Here is a 20,922-nt window from a genome sequence, read left to right as displayed (position 1 = left end):
AACATGCTGCGTGAATGATAAATTCCTTAACATACATGTTGAATAAACCCCTCGCCCTTGTCCTAACAGAAAGACGAGAAGAACAGAAAATACAGTATAAATGAAGTCCATATAACGTTGAGAAATTGAATGAGAAATTATGGATTTTATTTGCTAACATTATCAATTTCACATCGCGATGCAAGAACAAACACTGCATAAAGCAAAGTCATCGAGTCAGCTCCTGATAAAATGGCACTGTTACTTAGTATATTATTATATGGAGGTATCCATTGTATTTGTGGTTCCAAGCTAACGTTCACAACTGTTAATAAATAACATGAATATTACAATGAATATTACAATATAAATGCCTTCATTTAGAATATTAACAATCTTTTATTACACATGTACAATCCCATTTCCAACTAGTCTCTCACATAAAACGGATGCACACCTTGCAGGAGTAAAACAATACAGCATGTTCCTTCTAGAGTAGGGCAGGTCAGGTAAATAAAACAAAAATGTTTTGACAAATCCTAACTTCCTGGCCTACATTCAGCTGTGTCACTCCACTCATCCCGCTGTCCGGTATGTGCACATTTATTTATTTTCTAAGTAGGAGAGGCTCTGATCAACTACAGTCAGAATTTCACATTGAAAATGTAAATGCAAGTCCATATTCACTCCATTCTGATTTGCTGGGGGGAGAATAACCATGTTGTCCTAAATGGTGAGTTGACCTACAGAATGTCCATCTAAAGAATAAACACCACAATGACCTCCACAAACGTTTCACTTCCTCTTTTACCAGCACATCTCCTGCAAAAAAGAAAAAAGACAAAGGACATGCATCACACCAATGTGTAAAACATCAATCCTAAAATAGTTCAGTGAAATTGGATTTACCAGTCTCAGACCCAGGAGTCGAGGGGTGGAGGTTTGCGCTCCACCAGGCCCACTGCAGGCCTTCCAGCCCGGATGAAGTGCTTCCTCTCTGGGATACTCTACAACAAAATGTGAGTGTGTGTTTTGTTAAATGTGAGTCACCATTGAAGAACTCCTGACCTTATGTATAGTAAGGCGTTCTGTGCGGTGTTACTGACCTGGAGAGGCTCTCTCTCCATCATGTGGCCTGGCCCATCACCCACTCTGTCCCCCTGCTCCACAGTGGAGTATCCATCTGTGGGAAAGACAGAGAGAATACACTAAACAAAGGCCATTTTACATTCAAATGACATACAAGGAATAGGCACACCCACACTTATGCTGAAGCTACAGTCTCATGGTGACCTTGATTTTTCTCCATCAGAGGCAGTGTGATGTCATCATAGCCTGACTTGCCGCTCTTGGGTTTTTTGGACATTCCACTAGTTGTTGGCTGAGAGTAAAAAAAGAGAGAACACACAGTATGCCATTAGGAACTAATTTTGTCCCATACAGTGCTCAAGTTACAAATCAATAACAGAGTTGTGTTTGTGCCACCCATTTGGACTGTGTAGTGAATGGGGAATAGAGCCTTCTACAGCATGCCATGCTATACCTTAAAGTGGCTCTTGTTCCAGCCTCCCTTGTAGAGACTGTTTCTTAGGTCCTTGTAAGCCCACACTGTCTGCAGGACATGAGATGCTGCTTTGGTCTCTCTCCCAGATTGGCTAGCAAAGAAACAACAGAATAAACCAGAGCCAGCATAAAGGAGAAAGCACAGCACTGTGGACTAAGCATCTAGCCAATTGAAACCAACACCAAAGATACTATGCTATGAAAATCTACCTTGTCTTGTTGATGGCTACCAGTTTCTGGATGGCGTGGCCCTGTATGAGACCGCGGGCGTTCTCTGGGCTGTCTGAGATGATCTCATGGATAGTGTTCAGAATGGCCACCACTGTGTCCCCTTCCAGGTTCTTGGCTGGCCTCTGCTGACCACAGGGCAGGTTACTGACCAGGTCCCTCATGGCATAACTCCCTGTGGGGAAAAGAAAATGGTCAAATCATCTATCACCTGTGTGTGTGTGTGTGTGTGTGTGTGTGTGTGTGTGTGTGTGTGTGTGTGTGTGTGTGTGTGTGTGTGTGTGTGTGTGTGTGTGGGTGTGTGTGTGGGCGCGTCTTTGTACCTATGAGGTCTTTGTTGCGGCGATCTATGGCCAGGTTGCGGAGAGCAATAGCTACAGCCCGGACCACTTTATCACCATCTGAACGCAGTAGCTCCACCAGGACAGGCAGACCTTTCTCCTTCCTCACTGTGGCCCGGATGTAACTGGACCACTTTGAGCAAAGGCACAGAGAGAGAGAGAATAATAGAAGGGTGTAATGTATGACATTTTGTAAAGTCCTATTGTGCTACTTATGATTATTAATACATACTCATACTTGTATACACATTATAGTTTTTCAACCACAATTCAATCACACTTAATCAACCCTTCACACAGAGAGCAAGAGAGAGAGACAGAGAAAGAGAAACAAACAGTCTGTTCTCCCACAGCCTCAGATCAACTGCTTCTACGATTGCCCTTCACTCACAGCCCAGTGTCTTGCAGCGAGGTTCTGCAGCGCTCCGGCTGCTGCCTCCAGGGTGTTGTGGTTCTGACTGCAAGTGAGGAGAGACAGGTACAGCCTCACAACCTCTGGCTGGTAAAGCAGCTCCAGACCTACAGAGAGAGAGAGAGAGAGAGAGAGAGGGAGGGAGGGAGTGAGGGAGGGAACGAGGGAATGAGAGAGAGAGAGAGAGTGAGAGAAGCACAGAGAACTCTCAGATACATCGGAACTGGTATGATGAGACACAGTGCTTTTATACATGTCTTACTACTCAAAAGTCGTCTTAATTCTGGCTCAAAAAACTCTTGTGGCTTATTTTTCAAATTGGCATGTTTTGTTTCTAAATGTCTGCGCAAGAGTGAAGGTTTCATTGAGTTGTGAGATACTTTTGCACATATAACACACTGTGGCTGAGGAAAGGCACTACTCCCAATATAAGGGAACCCCAAATCAATGTAGTGCTCATCATCTTTACGCCTCTTCGATGGTCCAACGTCCCTGTCTGTTGTTCAGTGCTTTCCCGGGTAAGGGGGCAGTAGCTCTTCGGCTGCATCAGATTCACAACTGTCAGTGTCCATGCTAGCTGGGCTAACAACAAATGTAAAATTACAACTTGTGTCGTTGACAGGTGCCACGTCTGTTGACTCATCCAGCTGTAACGCATAGAATTCACTGGCTTGTATGCAAAGCAGTAGTTGTTTCAAAACATCTCCCGCCATGTCACTGATGCGTCGTGAAACAGTGTTGTTTGATGAAGTCATTGTCTGTATAGTTTTCTGGGCCTTTTCCCCCAGCATTGTCCATGTCCGCGGCATTTCGAAGAATTAAGTCCTCCACAATAGTATGGGGCTTACCTGTCCTAGTCACTCGGTAGCTCACCATATAAGACACTTCTAGCCCTTCTTAGGTGTTACAATAAGCGTGTAGGACAGACTCCACACTACATGTTTACTGGGAGAAAGCCTGATCTTTCAAAGATGAAAGAATTTGGATCTGTTTGCTATGCATATAGACAGAACAAGAAAAAGTTCGACTCAAGATGTGAAAAGGGTATTTTTGTCGGGTATGATAAAAATAGTCCAGCATACCTAGTCTACTACCCAGACACTGGGAAAGTTCTTAAAAACAGATTAGTCAAGTGTGTTACAAAAGGTGTAGTCGAACACCAAACTCAGACAGATTTGGAAAACAGTGATGATCTTCATGGGGAGAGATTTGAAAACCCCATGCCGAAAGCCAAGATGGCAGATCAAAACTCAGAAGAGACACAAGATGTGCAAATTGAGACTTCAGATGGTCAGAGTCCACGCTATCCAGACAGAGCGAGGAAGAAACCCCGTACTTAAAAGACTATGAGTGTAAAGTGAAATGTGATGACCAGATACCACCTAGTGTTGACTACTGCTACAGAGTAATGTGCAATGCACCACAAACCTTCAAAGAAGCAATGATTTCACCAAAATCAGAGATTTGGGCTACTGCTATGAAGGAGGAGATGGATTCCCTTAGGGAAAATGATACATTCACATTAACCACACTGCCAGAGGGTAAAAATGCAGTGGGGGGCAGGTGGGTCTATGCGGTCAAAAACAATTCAGATGAGACTGAGACATACAAGGCAAGATATGTTGCAAAGGGGTATAGTCAAGTGGCAGGAATAGACTATAAGGAGACTTTTTCTCCAACTGCAAATATGACATCAGTACGCTGTTTGATGCAGCTAGCAGCTCAGTATGACTTAGAGTTACATCAGATGGATGTCAAAACAGCATATCTACATGCTCCTATTGACTGTGAAGTGTACATGGAGCAACCAGAGGGTTTTGAAGTCAGGTCAGATACAGGTGAGCAACTAGTCTGCAAACTGAACAAGTCACTGTACGGCCTGAAACAGTCAGGAAGGAACTGGAACAAAATGTTGCATGATCACCTTAGTGAAAATGGTTTTACACAGAACCCAGCTGATCACTGTGTTTATAACAAACAAACTGCAACAGAAAGGATCATTTTGATAATTTGGGTCGATGATCTAATTATCGCTGCTAGTGATAGTGACTCACTCACAAGTGTAAAAGAAATGTTAAGTGAAAAATTTAAGATGAAAGATCTTGTGAGGCTTGGACATTTCCTAGGCATTGATTTTACACAAAGTGAAGGGAAAATAAAGATGAACCAAACAAGGTCAACACCATGTGAACAAAAACTAAACTCAGTGATGGTAAAATAAGTATTGAATATTGTCCAACGGCAGACATGGCTGCAGATGTTTTGACTAAACCTGTAACGAAGTTCAAAAATGAAAAAATTATTGGGTTACATGTTTGGAATATAAACTGACATTTGTGAGATGAATAACTGTAAGCTAAATGTGTTGATAAAGTTAGGTTGAATACGACTTGTACAGTATAAGAGCAAGTGGGGGTGTTGGCATGTGGACTAATATGTTGTTGAGTTGTGTTCTTACACTGGTACAGTCATGCCCTATGAGAGATGTATGACTGCGCATGTGCGAAAATAAATAAAGTGTATTTTCCCCCGTTCTGGTTAAAACACCAATGATGAACATGTGTGTTTATTCCTCCGTTAAGTAAACCGGTATTCCTGTCCTGAAGATGTCAGCACCAACAGGTTAACTTTGTTAAAGCAAGGCCCCTGAACTATTTTCTGCACTATGCAATGATATGGGCAGCGACCATGTAACGCTTTTACAACATACAGAAGTGCGCTGGTTATCAAGGGGCAAAGTAATGACACATTTTTTTTAATTCAGAGACGAGTTTAAAGTTTTCTTTACTGACCATAATTTACACTTGTCAGACCGCTTGCATGATGACGAGTTTCTCACACGACTGGCCTATCTGGGTGATGTTTTTTCTCACCTGAATGATCTGAATCTAGGATTACAGGGACTCTCCACAACTGTATTCAATGTGCGGGACAAAATTGAGGCTATGATTAAGAAGTTGGAGCTCTTTTCTGTCTGCATTAACAAGGACAACACACGTCTTTCCATCATTGTATGATTTTTTTCTGTGCAAATGAACAAGGTTAAGAACGATGTCAAATGTGATATAGCGAAGCACCTGCGTGAGCTGGGTGCGCAATTACACAGGTACTTTCCCGAAACAGATGACACAAACAACTGGATTCGTTATCCCTTTCAAGCCCTGCCTCCAGTCCACTTACCGATATCTGAACAAGAGAGCCTCATCGAAATTGCAACAAGCGGTTCTTGAGTTGAATCAGAAGCCACTGCCAGATTTCTGGATTGGGCTGCGCTCAGAGTATCCTGCCTTGGCAAATTGTGCTGTTAAGACACTGATGCCCTTTGCAACCATGTACCTATGTGAGAGTGGATTCTCGGCCCTCACTAGCATGAAAACTAAATACAGGCACAGACTGTGTGTGGAAAAAGACTGAGACTCTCTCCAATACAACCCAACATTTCAGAGTTATGTGCATCCTTTCAAGCACACCCTTCTCATTAAGCTGTGGTGAGTTATTCACAATTTTTGATGAACAAATAAGGTTTTATATGTAAGATGGCTAAGTAAAGAGCAAAATTATTGATTATTATTATATTATTATTTGTGCCCTGGTCCTATAAGAGCTCTTTGTCACTTTCCACGAGCCGGATTGTGACAAACTCACACTCATTCTTATGTTTAATAAAACAATATTTGAGAGCGCGCTGACCCTGGTGCTAGAGGAGGTACGCAGCTGGAAGTTGAATGTTTGAAGGGGTACGGGACTATAAAAAGTTTGGGAACCACTGCTCTAGAGAATATATGTAGGCTTACACAGTTAGGCTATGAAGCTCAAAATGATTATTGGCTTAGTATTTCAGAAAGACTATACAGTATAATGTACACAACATAGATAATACCCCCAATTAAAGCTCAGCCATGTTTGTGTGCGTACATTTTAGATATTCACACTGCTTTTATGTTGAAGGAATATTCTGCCTGGCAAAGGGATTTGGACTGTGCGTGATATTACATATGCATAAAGAAAACGAAATGTTTTTTCCCAACTCCAAACTTTCACGCAAAAACCCAAACTACATGTAAACATGGATCACTATTGCATTATTAACCAATGGGTGCGCTTCGGGTTCCAACTCTTATCAGCTCTCAGAGCTCTTGTCTGCTACAAACGGTACCACCACTCACCTCAACCATATTCACAGACTGTACTATTCTACTGGAGTGAGAGGCTTCCAGCTACACACACATCCCCATCAGTCATGCTGGAGTATAGAAGGAATCGAAATACTCAGGAATTCTCTCACAGGCTGTCCTCCAGAGGCTTTCCAATGATATTCAGCGAGGTGAAGCCGAAGATGCTGATAGGCTGCCTCTGGCTGGGAGACTTACGTGCTGTCTAATCCTGACCTAGGCATGTAACCTTCTTATCACATTGATTGCAGCCGCAGGCAGGAGTGTGGGATGTCTCCACAGCCATACACACAGGTTCTGTGGAGGGTATAAGATTTTCTACATACCTGTATAATACCTGACTGGCTAGACAGTTCCATCGAGCAGTGCCCGTTCCCTGTGTCATCAGAAACCTTCTCACACAAGTTCTGGTGGGCCACGACCAAACCTTCCCTTTAAACCTAACTGGACTTCTACATCAAAAGACATCAACCATGCTCAGGGAATGATTTTGTCTGTATATGTATATTCATGTATCTGATTATGTTCCAATGCCATATTGAAGAGAGTTATATAATCTAATCAGTTATACAACTCTCTATTTTACTAAGGTATAATCTAATCAATTATACAACTCTCTATTTTACTAAGGTATAATCTAATCAGTTATACAACTCTCTTTTTTTACTAAGGTATAATCGAATCAGTTATACAACTCTCTATTTTACTAAGGTATAATCTAATCAATTATACAACTCTCTATTTTACTAAGGTATAATCTAATCAGTTATACAACTCTCTATTTTACTAAGGTATAATCTAATCAGTTATACAACTCTCGATTTTACTAAGGTATAATCTAATCAATTATACAACTCTCTATTTTACTAAGGTATAATCTAATCAGTTATACAACTCTCTATTTTACTAAGGTATAATCTAATCAGTTATACAACTCTCTATTTTACTAAGGTATAATCTAATCAGTTATACAACTCTCTTTTTTACTAAGGTATAATCTTCTGTTGGAACTTTTGAATGTCATTGACTAGTTTAGAATCCTGTCAATAGTCTGCGATATTACACATGATTTTTGACATAAAAAAGGCAGCTATAGTGCCTTATCCTCACATTGTGACACAAAATACATTCAATCGTCCCTTCATTTGATGCTGAATATAGGCTCTACTAGCTGTCTACACTGCTCCATCTCAAACACAGAAGTACAGTATTCACAATATACGTCTCTTGAGTTGCCACAGTAATCCCACCAAGCTATTCCATATTATATTGTACTCATACAGTAACTGACACATGGTACGTTTGTACGGACCGTGTAGTTCCGCCAAAACATTCAGACAACCTATTGTTACAACCTATTGTTATGTCTGAATGTTTCCAATACAATCCAACCACTTCTTGTTGACAGTACAACACATTGGAAACTATACTACATCATGCACAAATACCCTTTCCAAATGCCTCATGCCTAGGTTAAGGCTTTGTACAATGTAGGTCTTTGGAATGCGTCGTGACGTTACATAAATGCATGTCTTGAATCTTGACCAATCCACAGATCACTAAAGATGTTCCATACCTTTCATTGGTTCTGTGCGTTTGGGTAAATCCAGAGTACCATATTTTTTATCACTTGGTCCATTTCTCCAGCCTAGACGAAACACACACACACACACACGCGCAACCACACACACACACACACACACACGCAACCACACACACACACACACACACACACACACACACACACACACACACACACACACACACACACACACACACACACACACACACACACACACACACACACACACACACACACACACACAATAAATAGGAAAGATCAAAACATGGAAAGTGTATAGAGACATGGAATGTGTAGAAATCTTTTCTGACGATGAGTCAGAAAACCCTAGGTCTTCCATTGGAGCTCAAGTCTAGAGGCAGACAACAGGGCAAGCAAGCACAGAGGTCCTGGTTTCTCATAGTTGACAGAACATTATTATGGATTTTCAGATTGTCAAATATCATTCATTCAGACAGACTTACTTTGACTGAACCACTCCTCTATTGAATGGGGATGGAAGGAAACAAAACAAAAGATAAATAAGGAAGACATTAGTATAGCAACACAGAGTACACACCAGAAATCCCACAATTCTACTACATATTATGTGTTGTGCAAACTGCTTGACAACCATTCATATAGCGCCATCATGAGGTCAGATTCAACTCACCCTTCGGCTTCTTCCCTCCAAAACAGTCTGCCTCCTTCTTTTTCTTCTGGTTCCCTCCTAACCCTGGCACCTGATTGGCCACGGCTTCCTGAAATCTCTCCGCCCCCGGCACATCTTTGTGGACGTGGTAGGAGAGGTTTCTCAGGATGCAGACACAGTTCTCTACCGACTGAGAGAGAGGAGGATAAACAACACAAAGATGCTCATCACAGACAGCAGATGTAGAATACTTTTGGTTAATGTACTGATTCGCATTCCGGCTATAGTGTTTTCGTTGGGATTTACACGTGCTCAACTGTGTCTGCGTTCACCTTATTGTCGGTCTCCTTGTGTGCGACAGCTGACTGAAGGGCATGGAGGAGTGCGTCCACCAGCCCCTCACACTCCCTCAGTCTCTGGCGAGCCTCTGCCCCATCTGAGCTCACGTTCCTGAGGGAGCACAGCTCTATTAGTGGGGCGGATTAAGTTAGCATAACACCGCTATCAGTATCTCATTTACCATGACGTCCAATTTAGAAACGTCCAATTTAGAAACGTCCAATTTAGGGAGCAATGAACCCTGAAATAGTTATTGTGTAAGGTTCCATTATCTTTTCATCTATGTAGCTGCTATACTTTGCCTGAGACATCCTGAGGTGTTCTTGAACACAGTGGTCCACTCTGTCTCCTGGGGTCTGGAGTGCTCAGTAGGGTCTCTCCTCCAGCCAGAGTGGGGGATGATGACCTCATCAGTCAGCGTCTGGAGCCCGTGGTTGATGATCATCATCTTCAGAGGCTCATGGGAGGAGAGGTTCCACAGGGTCCCTATAGGTAAAAAGTATACGCGATTTGTCCGAATGCTAAACAGAAGGTGTTTGGGTAATCAGGGTGAATCTTTTGTCATAGGCTCATTGTACCTGTGACCAGCTCTCTGACCTCCATGTTACTGGACTTTCTCAGCAGTCTGACCAGGGCCGGGATGCCGTCACAGTTCTTGATGGCCACCTTGTTGTGGTGGTCTTTCCCGTAGGAGATGTTCCTCAGGGCTCCACAGGCCTTGCGGTGGACCTCGGCTTTAGGGTGGTCCAGGAGGCCCACCAGTACTGGAACCCCCTTCAGCTGTCTGACGTCCTGCTTTATGTGGTCGTTCTCGTAGCACAGGTGCTGCAAGTAGGCGGCGGCGTTGGACTTGACCGGGTCCATGGGGTGGCTGAGCATGGTGATGACCTCCTTCAGGTTGGGGTCCCTCCAGCGGGGGTCCTTACGGATGCTGTCCAGGCTGACCATGCTGCAGCGCTTGTGGGGGAACTGTAGCATCTGGGCCCTGGACATGGCCTGGAAGAAGGAGGTGGGGTCCCCATCCACCTGGGACATGAGGGCCTCCTCGTATCCCCCTCTGGAGAAATATAGATGAAAGGAGGGGTTAAGTGGGGAGGGGGGGCTGAGACAAGGACAAGAGATGGGCCTATATGTAGAGACAGACAGAATTCACAGAAAGCACAGAAAGCAATTAGATGTTGTTTGCTGAACAGTCGCCGTTATTGTCTCTTGTATGTTCTCTGAAAAGTTGTGCAAACAGATATTTTATCTCGACAGCTTGAGTTCCAGATAGATGGCGAGAAAGAGAGTGAGCAGAAGACAGGCGGGGAAGCGATAGAGCGCCAGATAGTTAAGTATCGTCTGTAAACAGCTCACTGACAGCTTACAAGCTGAGGAAAGTGCTGCTGTCAGTCAGTGACACAGGTGTAACCTTCTTATTTATTGACTGGTGGCCTCCCCTGATTGTTACCACCTGCTCCTAAACTGCTGGCCATCTGTCTCGCCCCATCACATGGACTACAGCAGATAGAAGCTCCCACTGAGGCTCACTATTATGGAACACAATATATGGAAATCCACTCATGCAGTTTCAAGCCATACTGAGCTGTGTTGAGTCGTATAGTATAATTTTCTAGTCTCCTCTTTTTTTTTCTTTTTTTTAAATGTGTTCATAAGCTACGTAATCAGATTTTGAGGGTCGGTGTATGATGAAGTGTACTCTCCAGTGTTATCTCTTCACTGAAAACAGCATTTATGTGGTGAATGAAGATAATGATAGTGTATAGGACTGTTCTATTGGTCAGTAGCAAACAATACACAGAATGTGTCTTCCTTTTCAAATGACTACCTACACACAGCAAAAATCGATGCCCTGTCTTGAGAAAGCATTAGCCTTTGTCAAGGGTAAACTAATTTACAGAGAGGTTATTGATATTTGCGCGCCACACATTAAATGTCCTTTTACTACTGTCCATTCTCTGAATGTAAATAACTCATTTTAATGGGAATAAAGGACTTGAATTTGAATCAATGGATTCCATCACCTACCATAGAGCTGAGATAACATGGTCACCAGTCTTTTTAGCTTGGGTATGCTGCTAGAGAGTTCTACTGTCATGCATGTGCCGAACTAGCTAGCCCATATCCTAACCTGGTTCTGGAAGGCTCCATCAGGAGCTCCATGGTAGTGATGGGTCTGAGATAGTGGATTCCCCCCAGGGTGGCGTAGCTGGAGGTGGGGTAGTCAGCCTTTACATCCTGGGCGTCCCCTGGTAGTTCCCCCTCGGTCTGGTTAGTCAGGCACACCTGGCCGTAGTTGTCCCTGGGTAGGGGCAGGGTGTAGTGGCCTCCGGGCTGGGTCTGGTAGTTCCTGGAGGGCCAGTAGGTGTGGAGGGAGCTGTGGTGGACACCTCCTCGAGACAGGCTGCCATACCCAGAACACATATCACTTCCAAGGCCAGGAAAGGGAGGGTCAGGGAGGGTGTAGATGTTTTTCTGCCTCTCAGGGATCTCTGTGTTGGGATCACGGTCGGTGTTGTTGTAGGGAGGGGGGAGAGTGGTGATGGTAGCAGTGGTTGTGATAAGGGGGGTGAGGGACTCAGAGGAGTGTTGGACGTTGGTCAGGGGGCTGGGCTGCAGAGATGGGTTGTCTGGACACATGGGAACCTGGGAAACCGGGGGAAGCTGGGGGGTGGGTGTGTCTGGGGTGTTCGGAGTGTCTGCCTGGTCATTCGCCAGTTCCACAGCCTTGGGGTCCTGTAGAGAGGAAGGCATATGGTTCATTTCAATACACCAGTCAGACTGCCCCAATGGTGGGATCTAATATTCCATCTCCATCACAGCCTCAGCCACGTCTATGAGACGCCATCCTAAAGCTGCACTCACTGCCTCAAATAAACACAACCACGTTTATCAATACTACCACCAAATCTACTACAAACTTTTTTCCCCCCAACAGCAGAGAGCACAAAATGGCACAGTTTGATAAACATTTAACCCTGCATTAAACAAACCAAAAAATCCCCCACAAGCTCTCGTCTTACAGGAATTATCCATCATTTTTATTACAACAGATTCCTGGCTTTGAAGTAGGCGAGTAGATAATTAATTCTGCTTGGCTGCCAGTGAATAATGTATTTCCCCAGTTGGAAATTAGTTTAGATTGGACTGTGATGAAACAAGCTGAGGTCCAGCTACTGTTGAGTACTAGAGTAAATTGCAGGAAATTAAAATGGTCTGTTTGATGGAAGTGGATTTTGATGTTAACAGTTTCACAACCACCAAGACCAACATGCAATCTGTGTTTTTATCTTGCACAACTATGAATATGATGTAAATACGTATGACGTTAGATGACTCAAATAGTCTGATGAATAATATTGTGGAAATTCTACACTAGGATAAGCTTTGTGGCATTCTCTGGCCCTGAGATACAATAGTGTTAGCTGCTACTTCCCCAAGGGAAATTCTGGCAGCTTGGCACAATACAGCCTTCAGTTCAAAAAGCTGTCTGAGAGGCCTTTAGATTTACATTCTGTTGAATGGCAATTTGTTTCTGGTGGATGGTTCAGATTAAAAACACATCATGGTTCACCACAGCTGCAGATGTATTACACTGTATAGTTAATGTTTCCCATTGTTCTGACATCAATCATAATGCACAGGGATGGTGTTTTATTGGAGATATAATGGAGGATTAATCCATGCTTCGGATTCCAGTAGATAATGATTACAGTGTGATCCTGGGAGAGATGTACTGTAGAGATCAACTGGCTGAGCTTAGACGATGACTGATTGCTAAATGAAGTAAATAGTCCATAGGGGATCAGTATATTGAAGAGTGGGAACCTCTGTGTGTTGTGGTGCCTCTGTCTCTGCAGTGGAGCTGCCATTGGTGGAGGTGACAACAGAGGAGTTGGAGGTGGGTGTGTTCAGGTCATCGTCTGCAGGCTCCACATGTGATTCCTTGGTCTCCAGGGTTATAGCCGACAGAGACGAGGGCCCCTCAGGGATCTGCTCCTACACAACAGAGGAACGAGTTGGATACACACTCCTACGCAGCAGGCAAGCACATAGCACAGGGTAGAGGGTTGGAGACATATCCGACTGCAGACCAAGTGCAGGGTCGAGAGTTTGATACACAGCAAAGGGAAGAGATTTAGTTAGACATCCTAAGCTTAGGAGAGAACGTTTCGCAGAGAAAGAGAGTGAGCGAGTGAGAAAGCGAGAGAGAGAGAGAGAGAGAAAGAGTGAGAGGACAGGTAGATAGCGAGAAAGCAAGAGAGAGAGACGGAGCTAGAGAGAGAGAGAGCAAGAGCAGGAGAAGGAGATTGAGCGAAAGAGAAGAGGGAGAGAGGGAGAGAGCGAGAGAGAGCAAGAGAGAGAGGAGAGGGAGATAGAGAGCGAAAGAGAAGGAGAGGGAGAGTGCCCAGTATCCTTTGTAAAGAGGGAGAAATAAATGCAAACTAAAGGTGACAGGCCGGTGAGAGGAAGAGAGGTTATTATCTAAATGTGAGAATGAGCTCCACCTGTTTAATAAAATCAGCGTCTGTTTGACCTCTCTTGAGGCCCTCTCACCCCGTTGACCAATCTGCTGCTGCCATTCTGCTGACCTTTCACTTCCCCTGCTGACTGCTCGCATATTGTTCATTTTTAAGCCCTCTCTTTCAAACACCCCTCACTGTATAGTGTAAGACACAAAGCTATTCAGCCTTTCCATACTGATGTGCGGCCATGTGTGGAGAATGGCAAAGAGGAGAGCAGGCTGTTGTAATTGTGGAGGTTCAGGTGCTGAGAGACTTGATTTGTTAAAAGAGTAATGATGCCATTATGTGGATGAATGAGGAGGAATGGTTTGGCATAAGTACTGAGATATAACACTGTCCTGTCTTTAATCAGCCCTCTCCAGCAGCTTGCCTGAGACACACAGTCATTTACTGATTTATGCTTATTTATTTAAGTTAACTTGTTGTTTTCCTCAAAGGATTGCATTTCCCCAAACTAGGAATCTATTGAATATAAAACATAAACAACTTCAAATGGATCTATAAAGAGACTAAAGAGGCATAAAATATGAACAAAATTACCCATTATTAATGTGTTCAGACACGGAAGATTCTGTTTTGATCACATACTAATACCCAAGGTTGTCTGAATCTGAGATCTTATTCAATATGCTAATGAGCAGAACTCCATTCACCATAAGGGAGAATATTGATTTATGTGCCAATATCTCTTGCAAGCCAGCAGATAATCTGACATAAAATGCATTGCATCATATCTCACCGTTCTAAATGAAAGTGCTCTCAATCTTACTGTGCAGGAACAAATGAAAATATCAGGTTTGCCTGTTAGGGCTCGATTCAATGATGATAAAGGTGATATTTCCAATTGAGATGACATATGCAGGGTTTTACCATGAATGCATTCTCTACGAACATGGGAACATTGCCTTTCAATTCCAATCTCGCTATAGTGCTGAACTTCTGCGATATGGATTTAATCGAGCCCTTACAGAAACATACTGTAAATAAATGTGAATTCAACAGTATTCCAACATACTGTAGATAAAAGTGAATTCAACAGTATTCCAACATACTGTAGATAAAAGTAAATTCAACAGTATTCCAACATACTGTACATACAAGTGAATTCAACAATATTCCAACATACTGTACATACAAGTGAATTCAACAGTATTCCAACATACTGTACATACAAGTGAATTCAACAGTATTCCAACATACTGTAGATAAAAGTAAATTCAACAGTATTCCAACATACTGTAGATAAAAGTGAATTCAACAGTATTCCAACATACTGTAGATAAAAGTGAATTCAACAGTATTCCAACATACTGTACATACAAGTGAATTCAACAGTATTCCAACATACTGTAGATAAAAGTAAATTCAACAGTATTCCAACATACTGTACATACAAGTGAATTCAACAGTATTCCAACATACTGTACATACAAGTGAATTCAACAGTATTCCAACATACTGTAGATAAAAGTAAATTCAACAGTATTCCAACATACTGTACATACAAGTGAATTCAACAGTATTCCAACATACTGTACATACAAGTGAATTCAACAGTATTCCAACATACTGTAGATAAAAGTGAATTCAACAGTATTCCAACATACTGTACATACAAGTGAATTCAACAGTATTCCAACATACTGTAGATAAAAGTAAATTCAACAGTATTCCAACATACTGTACATACAAGTGAATTCAACAGTATTCCAACATACTGTACATACAAGTGAATTCAACAGTATTCCAACATACTGTAGATAAAAGTGAATTCAACAGTATTCCAACATACTGTACATACAAGTGAATTCAACAGTATTCCAACATACTGTAGATAAAAGTAAATTCAACAGTATTCCAACATACTGTACATACAAGTGAATTCAACAGTATTCCAACATACTGTACATACAAGTGAATTCAACAGTATCCCAACTTCAACGAATCCAAGGTAAATAGTAGGGGGCTGCATGTAAAATAGTCCTCAGAATCTGCAGTTATAAAACTCATTCATGTGATGGGAGAGCTGATTCACTCGCAGCCTCCATTTCCCAAACATATTGTCCTCATCTTCATGCCAATAAATCTGTCATAGAGAGAATGAAGGAGAGATGAAAGCCCCATGGTGGACACACAGCAGAGAGAGAGAGACAGAGATAGAGCGAGAGAGAGAGAGAGAGAGAGAGAGAGAATGCAGTCTTAAACAGCCCTGGAGGGATAAATGATTGGAGGTATTGTAAAGCAGAGATAAATAAATAAATCACTAGCTGGCTAAAGGCAGGGTATCTCTGTTCTCTAAGGAAGGCTTGATGGAGGGATTGAGAGATGGCAATAGGGTTTGATAGAGGCAAAGAGGGATGTATAGTGAGGTTAGGGACTGTGAGAAATTCCCACCTGGCCCTGTTTTTAGATTAGCCTTTCAACAGATCCAGAGCCTTCCAACACTGTTCCTCCATCACATCAACCAACTATCCTCATATGTCTACAGACTGTATTTGCTGCTGTTTACAAATGAGATGCAGGAGATAGATGTTAGAGGCACTGAAGCAGGGGACAAAGTGACACGATTAGAGTCTTGTTCCAGCCAACTGTCAAATCAAGGCTGACTGCACCACATTATAGTGGAAAGGCCAACAGTCTGATCTTCTGCTGAGTGAGTTCAGATTTAGTGGCCGGCTCAAGGGCACTCCAGACGCCACATTTAATACTTGTCACAAGCTCATTACGATAGACAAATCATGCAGGGGAGGGAGAAAATGCATGCCCTCTATCTCAATATTAATGTAGCTCAGAGGAGAAGCTGCGACCCTGTTGGAATTACCACTGACAATGCAGTCAATTTGTCTTCGTCAGATAGAGGAGAGAGAAATGTGTATCGCTCCAGTACTTGATGTGAAGTGACTGTGTGCACAACATTGCGGTAAACACCAAGCAATAATGTGTCACAATAGACCCCCTCCCAGGGTTCCGAATTAGAGGGGCACGAAGTTGACTTGTTTTTGTTTGGTTGTCAAGACTTGGGAGGAAAACATTCTCCGTCCACATTACCCAAACACAGCATTATCCAGCCACAGCAGCCTGAGAGAGCCACTGCAGAGCAGCTAGGCATTACAGCATGATGACATCAGGATATCCCATCTCATTCACCGCTGTGCCAAGACTCATTTCCATTGAGAATGAGGCCACCGCTCGTCCCTCGTCTTTGTCCGTGCAGGATGCAGGATGCAACAAACAGTTCAATACTGCGTGGGTATATTTGATGTAATTCTAACTTCCAGTGGCTAGCTGGCGGTGTGCTGGGTGATAAAATCGTATGCAGCAGCAGCAGCACATTCCCCTGTGGGTGGTTATCACTCAGCCTCCTCTCATAATGTTATCATGATTGACAGCCTCTCCATATGTCCTGCAGCATACACACTGAACAGAGGCGTTAAGAGCATGTCCCTGAGCACACACAAGTAGACTGCAACACACTGATCTGAGGGGAGAAAAGAACGCTTTCCCCTTCGTACTACGAGAGAAGCCTATAGCTTACCGAATAGAACAGAATACAGAACAGCTGTGGACTGGGCTCCTGTAGGAAAAGCGTCGGCGGGAAAAGAGGGAGGGTAGTGAAGAGAAAACAAATACTAAATCAAAACACTTACCTCTTTCACCTCTGCAGGCATTGCCAAATCCCTTTGATTAGCTTTCCTACCAAATGATGGACAGAATCCTTCCCCAGTGAGAAGAGAGCACCGCGTCTGTTCCCCTCCTCCTGCTGTTTTCTCCCCTGACTTTTCCCTTTCCCTGCGAGCATGGAGGCAGTTCAGACATGAGCAGCCATCCTTCCTCCCGGGCTCTCACTAACGCACGTACGGGCACGCAGGCACATACACACACGCCCTCTCTCTCTCTCTCTCACACACACGCACACACACTCTCTCACATATTCACACAGTGATCTCAGATTGATTCTGCACTCCCTCCCATGAAAGAGATGCTGAATCAACAACAAAAAACAGGCAATCTCATCATTACACACCCCTCTCTGCTGTCATACAAACAGCTGCATCCAAGGTTAGCAGCAAGATGTTGGTTAAATCAAACGAAAACAAATACTGCTGAACCCTATAAGAAAAGAGGTGAGTATATCCAGTTCGTGGAAAGCAAGCTGTGTGCTTTCTCCCCAGGAGCCTGCTTCTCTCACTCACTCACACACACACACAGTTCCCTCTGGGCTGGCAAACAGATGCAGCTGGAGCAGGAAGAAGGCTGCTCTAGCCCAGCCCTGTCACCCATGTGCAGGACAGAGGGAGGGACGGATGGAAAAAGGGGATGGAGGGAGAGAAGGATGGAGGGATGGAGGAGAGGAAGGCAAAGGGTGCAGCAGACAAAGAGAGGCTACCCTGCGTACTGCGATAACAGCCTCGAGTGAAACTAGATATTTGCATGCAATTAAATTAGACAACATTACATTTTAATATTAAACCCAGTCATCTAAAGAGGCACTAACGTCTCATTATTACCCTATAGTGATCTGTGAAAACACCCTTGAGTGATGTAAGCTCCTACTCATGCTCTGTGAATTGCAAATCCAAAACAGAAAGCAAGACATAGTGAAAAAAGAGACAAATAGTCGACTAAATGGTGATAGTCTAATGAGCACTTGCTCAAAATGTTTACCATTGATTTGAATCTTACAGTAATAGTATGGCTTATGAATGACAGTTTCAAAACATACAGATGAAAATACAATGGGGACAGCGAGCAATGCACAGCATGTCCATGCATCCCACACAGAAGCACTGCATGTATGGTATGTACAGTACATTGTACAGTACAGTAGGGGGATCACGCGCTCAAATGGACACGCATTCTGTCATGCTCAGCGTTACATTCCTTCACATCCATTCATTCCCACTTTCTCTCTATCACACAGACACATTCCCTTTCATCTGTTCTAAACCCTCCTCCCTCCCCCCACTGCCCCCAGCCACCTCTATGAAAGTCTGACGTGACCGAGGCTAATTCATTAGCAGAATTAACAAGGAGGACCCGCGGGCTTCACAGCCCAGCTAGTTTAATGAGCAGAGCAGTTAACATCTAAGGACAGCTAAAATACACAATTATAAGATGCGCTTGTAACCAATGAGATTCAAGTGAATTGGTATATTGCTGTTGACACAGCAGCAGCGTAGTCCAACTAAATTGAGCCACATCTGGAAATACCAATAAAGGTCAACAGTGAGCCGTAACATGGGACAATGATCTATATGCAGTCGTTGGTGTTAACCAGTGGTTACCAATCTTTTTGGGTTACTGTACCACCAACTGAAGATTGCTCTGCCCGGAGTACCTCTGAAGTATCCCTTCATGTGCGTTTTACCAGTAAGCCTATGGTCTCATGAGTCTTCTCATGTACCCCCTAGTACCCCCTGGTTGGGAAACACTGTTGTAGGCTATGGCAGGACCAGGCAACAAAAAATAAGAAAGGGTAATATATCTAGGACTTGAGAGAACCCACTGGGCACAGACGTCAATTCAATGTTTATTCCACGCTGGTTCAACGTCATTTCATTTAAAACGGCGTGGATACAATGTTGATTCAATCAGTGTGTGCCCAGTGGGAAGGAGGGTTTCCCAGAGTGGAGCCAGTAAGCTTGAGAGCCTCTCCGCTCTGACTACTAATAATACTGTGCCTGACGTGCTGTCTTCCAGTTAGCAGTACCTGCAAATCAGAATAATCCACAGAAAAACAGGAAAGAGGAACTTCAGGAAAGGAAATTCCCCTGAAGCAGACAGTCCAACAAAGGGCCGAGTGAATGTTGAAGTTCTATAGATAATATATGAGATACAAGTCTCTTTGAATCGTGATCAATAATGGATGTAAACCAGGGCGCCCCAGAGAGCTGAACTACACAAGGTGTTATGATTTATACTGAGCCTTCCTGTCAGGTGTCACCACAGGAAATGCTTCATCATAAACAGCCCAGGGAGGAAACGAAACGCTTCAGTGGCACGGGAATCTGGACCTGGCAATCAAAAAGGCACTGATGACCCTGATGGATGGGGCATATCAATTAGGAGTGTGTGTGTGTGTGTGTGTGTGTGTGTGTGTGTGTGTGTGTGTGTGTGTGTGTGTGTGTGTGTGTGTGTGTGTGTGTGTGTGTGTGTGTGTGGTGTGTGTGTGTGTGATTGTGTGCGTGAGTGTGCATGCATGCGTGCGTCTGATATAACTGTATCATCATTGGTCAAACATAACCACAACATGGTGTAAGATAGCACTATTCTGACACCAGAATCTGCTCCACTTCACATACTCAACGAACCACAAACCCTCCTCTTCACAGCAGCCTTCCTCATTATCATTTTACCCCAGGCTACAGAAACCGAGAGGAGAGAGAGGGAGGGAGAGATGGGGGGGTAAGAGAGAGAGGGGGGGAGATAGAGGGAGTGGGTGAGAGATGGAGAAAGAGAGGAAGGGAGGGAAACAGAGTATTAAAACTACATCAGAACCAGCAGCTCAGAGGTCTGCAACTGGGCCAAAGTTAAAAACACACATGAACAGAACGCCAAGATGAATATTTGATCAATGGCCTTTAAAGCGGTCCCATCGCTAGACTTCAGACAGTGGAAGTGTCATGATTCCTACAAGCTTGTTGAAGATCAAAAGAGCTGGTTCAGACTGAATAGACACAGTAGGGTCACGGTTGTAGAGGGCACCGTTTCATAAAGAATGGGGGGGGTCAATCCAGGAGGAGAGAGAGAAGAAAAGGAAGATGAAAGGATGCACAGAGTCTGAAGAACGGTAGAATTTTACAGATATGTCAAATGAAGGGTGGAAAAACATCAGTCATTAGTGAGACAATAAGCTATTTATTATGTGATCTAACCTGAAGAGATGAATGGTCATGAATAGTGCATTGTTTGGGACTAAATACATGTTCTGTGATGTCACACGGTACTGTGATAAATGGAATGAGAGAAAAGACCAGTGCCAACTGCAGAACCATAGAAACTGAAATATTACAGCAGGGAGGGGCTACTGTTAACCAAGGCTGTTCCGTCTTTTCGTGTATTCTGAGTACCTAACCCCTGTGTAAGCGGTTGTTGATGTTCTCAGTACGTCTCACCACAGCCCTGCAGTTCTGGAATAATGTCTCAATC

At 43.5% G+C, this 20,922-nt stretch overlaps 1 protein-coding gene across 1 annotated transcript; it reads right to left on the bottom strand.

Annotated features, from left to right (window-relative positions):
* Positions 1–125: 125 nt before the first annotated feature.
* Positions 126–18,005, bottom strand: LOC106563309 (splicing regulator ARVCF). Its single transcript, XM_045689711.2, has 17 exons — positions 17,421–18,005; positions 13,076–13,246; positions 11,379–11,983; positions 9,826–10,304; positions 9,550–9,733; positions 9,241–9,358; positions 8,930–9,098; positions 8,742–8,759; positions 8,272–8,343; positions 2,503–2,630; positions 2,094–2,244; positions 1,753–1,945; positions 1,523–1,634; positions 1,273–1,360; positions 1,086–1,162; positions 889–986; positions 126–801 (listed from the first exon to the last, which is right to left on the bottom strand). Exons 1-16 carry the CDS (start codon positions 17,439–17,441, stop codon positions 894–896), a joined length of 2,679 nt encoding a protein of 892 aa, XP_045545667.2. The 5' UTR covers positions 17,442–18,005; the 3' UTR covers positions 126–801; positions 889–893.
* Between the last annotated feature and the right edge of the window lie 2,917 nt (positions 18,006–20,922).

Source organism: Salmo salar, chromosome 01 (genome assembly GCF_965601325.2).
Source record: "Salmo salar chromosome 01, fSalSal1, whole genome shotgun sequence".
NCBI classification, from domain to species: Eukaryota; Metazoa; Chordata; class Actinopteri; order Salmoniformes; family Salmonidae; genus Salmo; species Salmo salar.
Note: the sequence above shows the minus strand (reverse complement) of the source record. Positions and strands in the feature narration are given on the sequence as shown.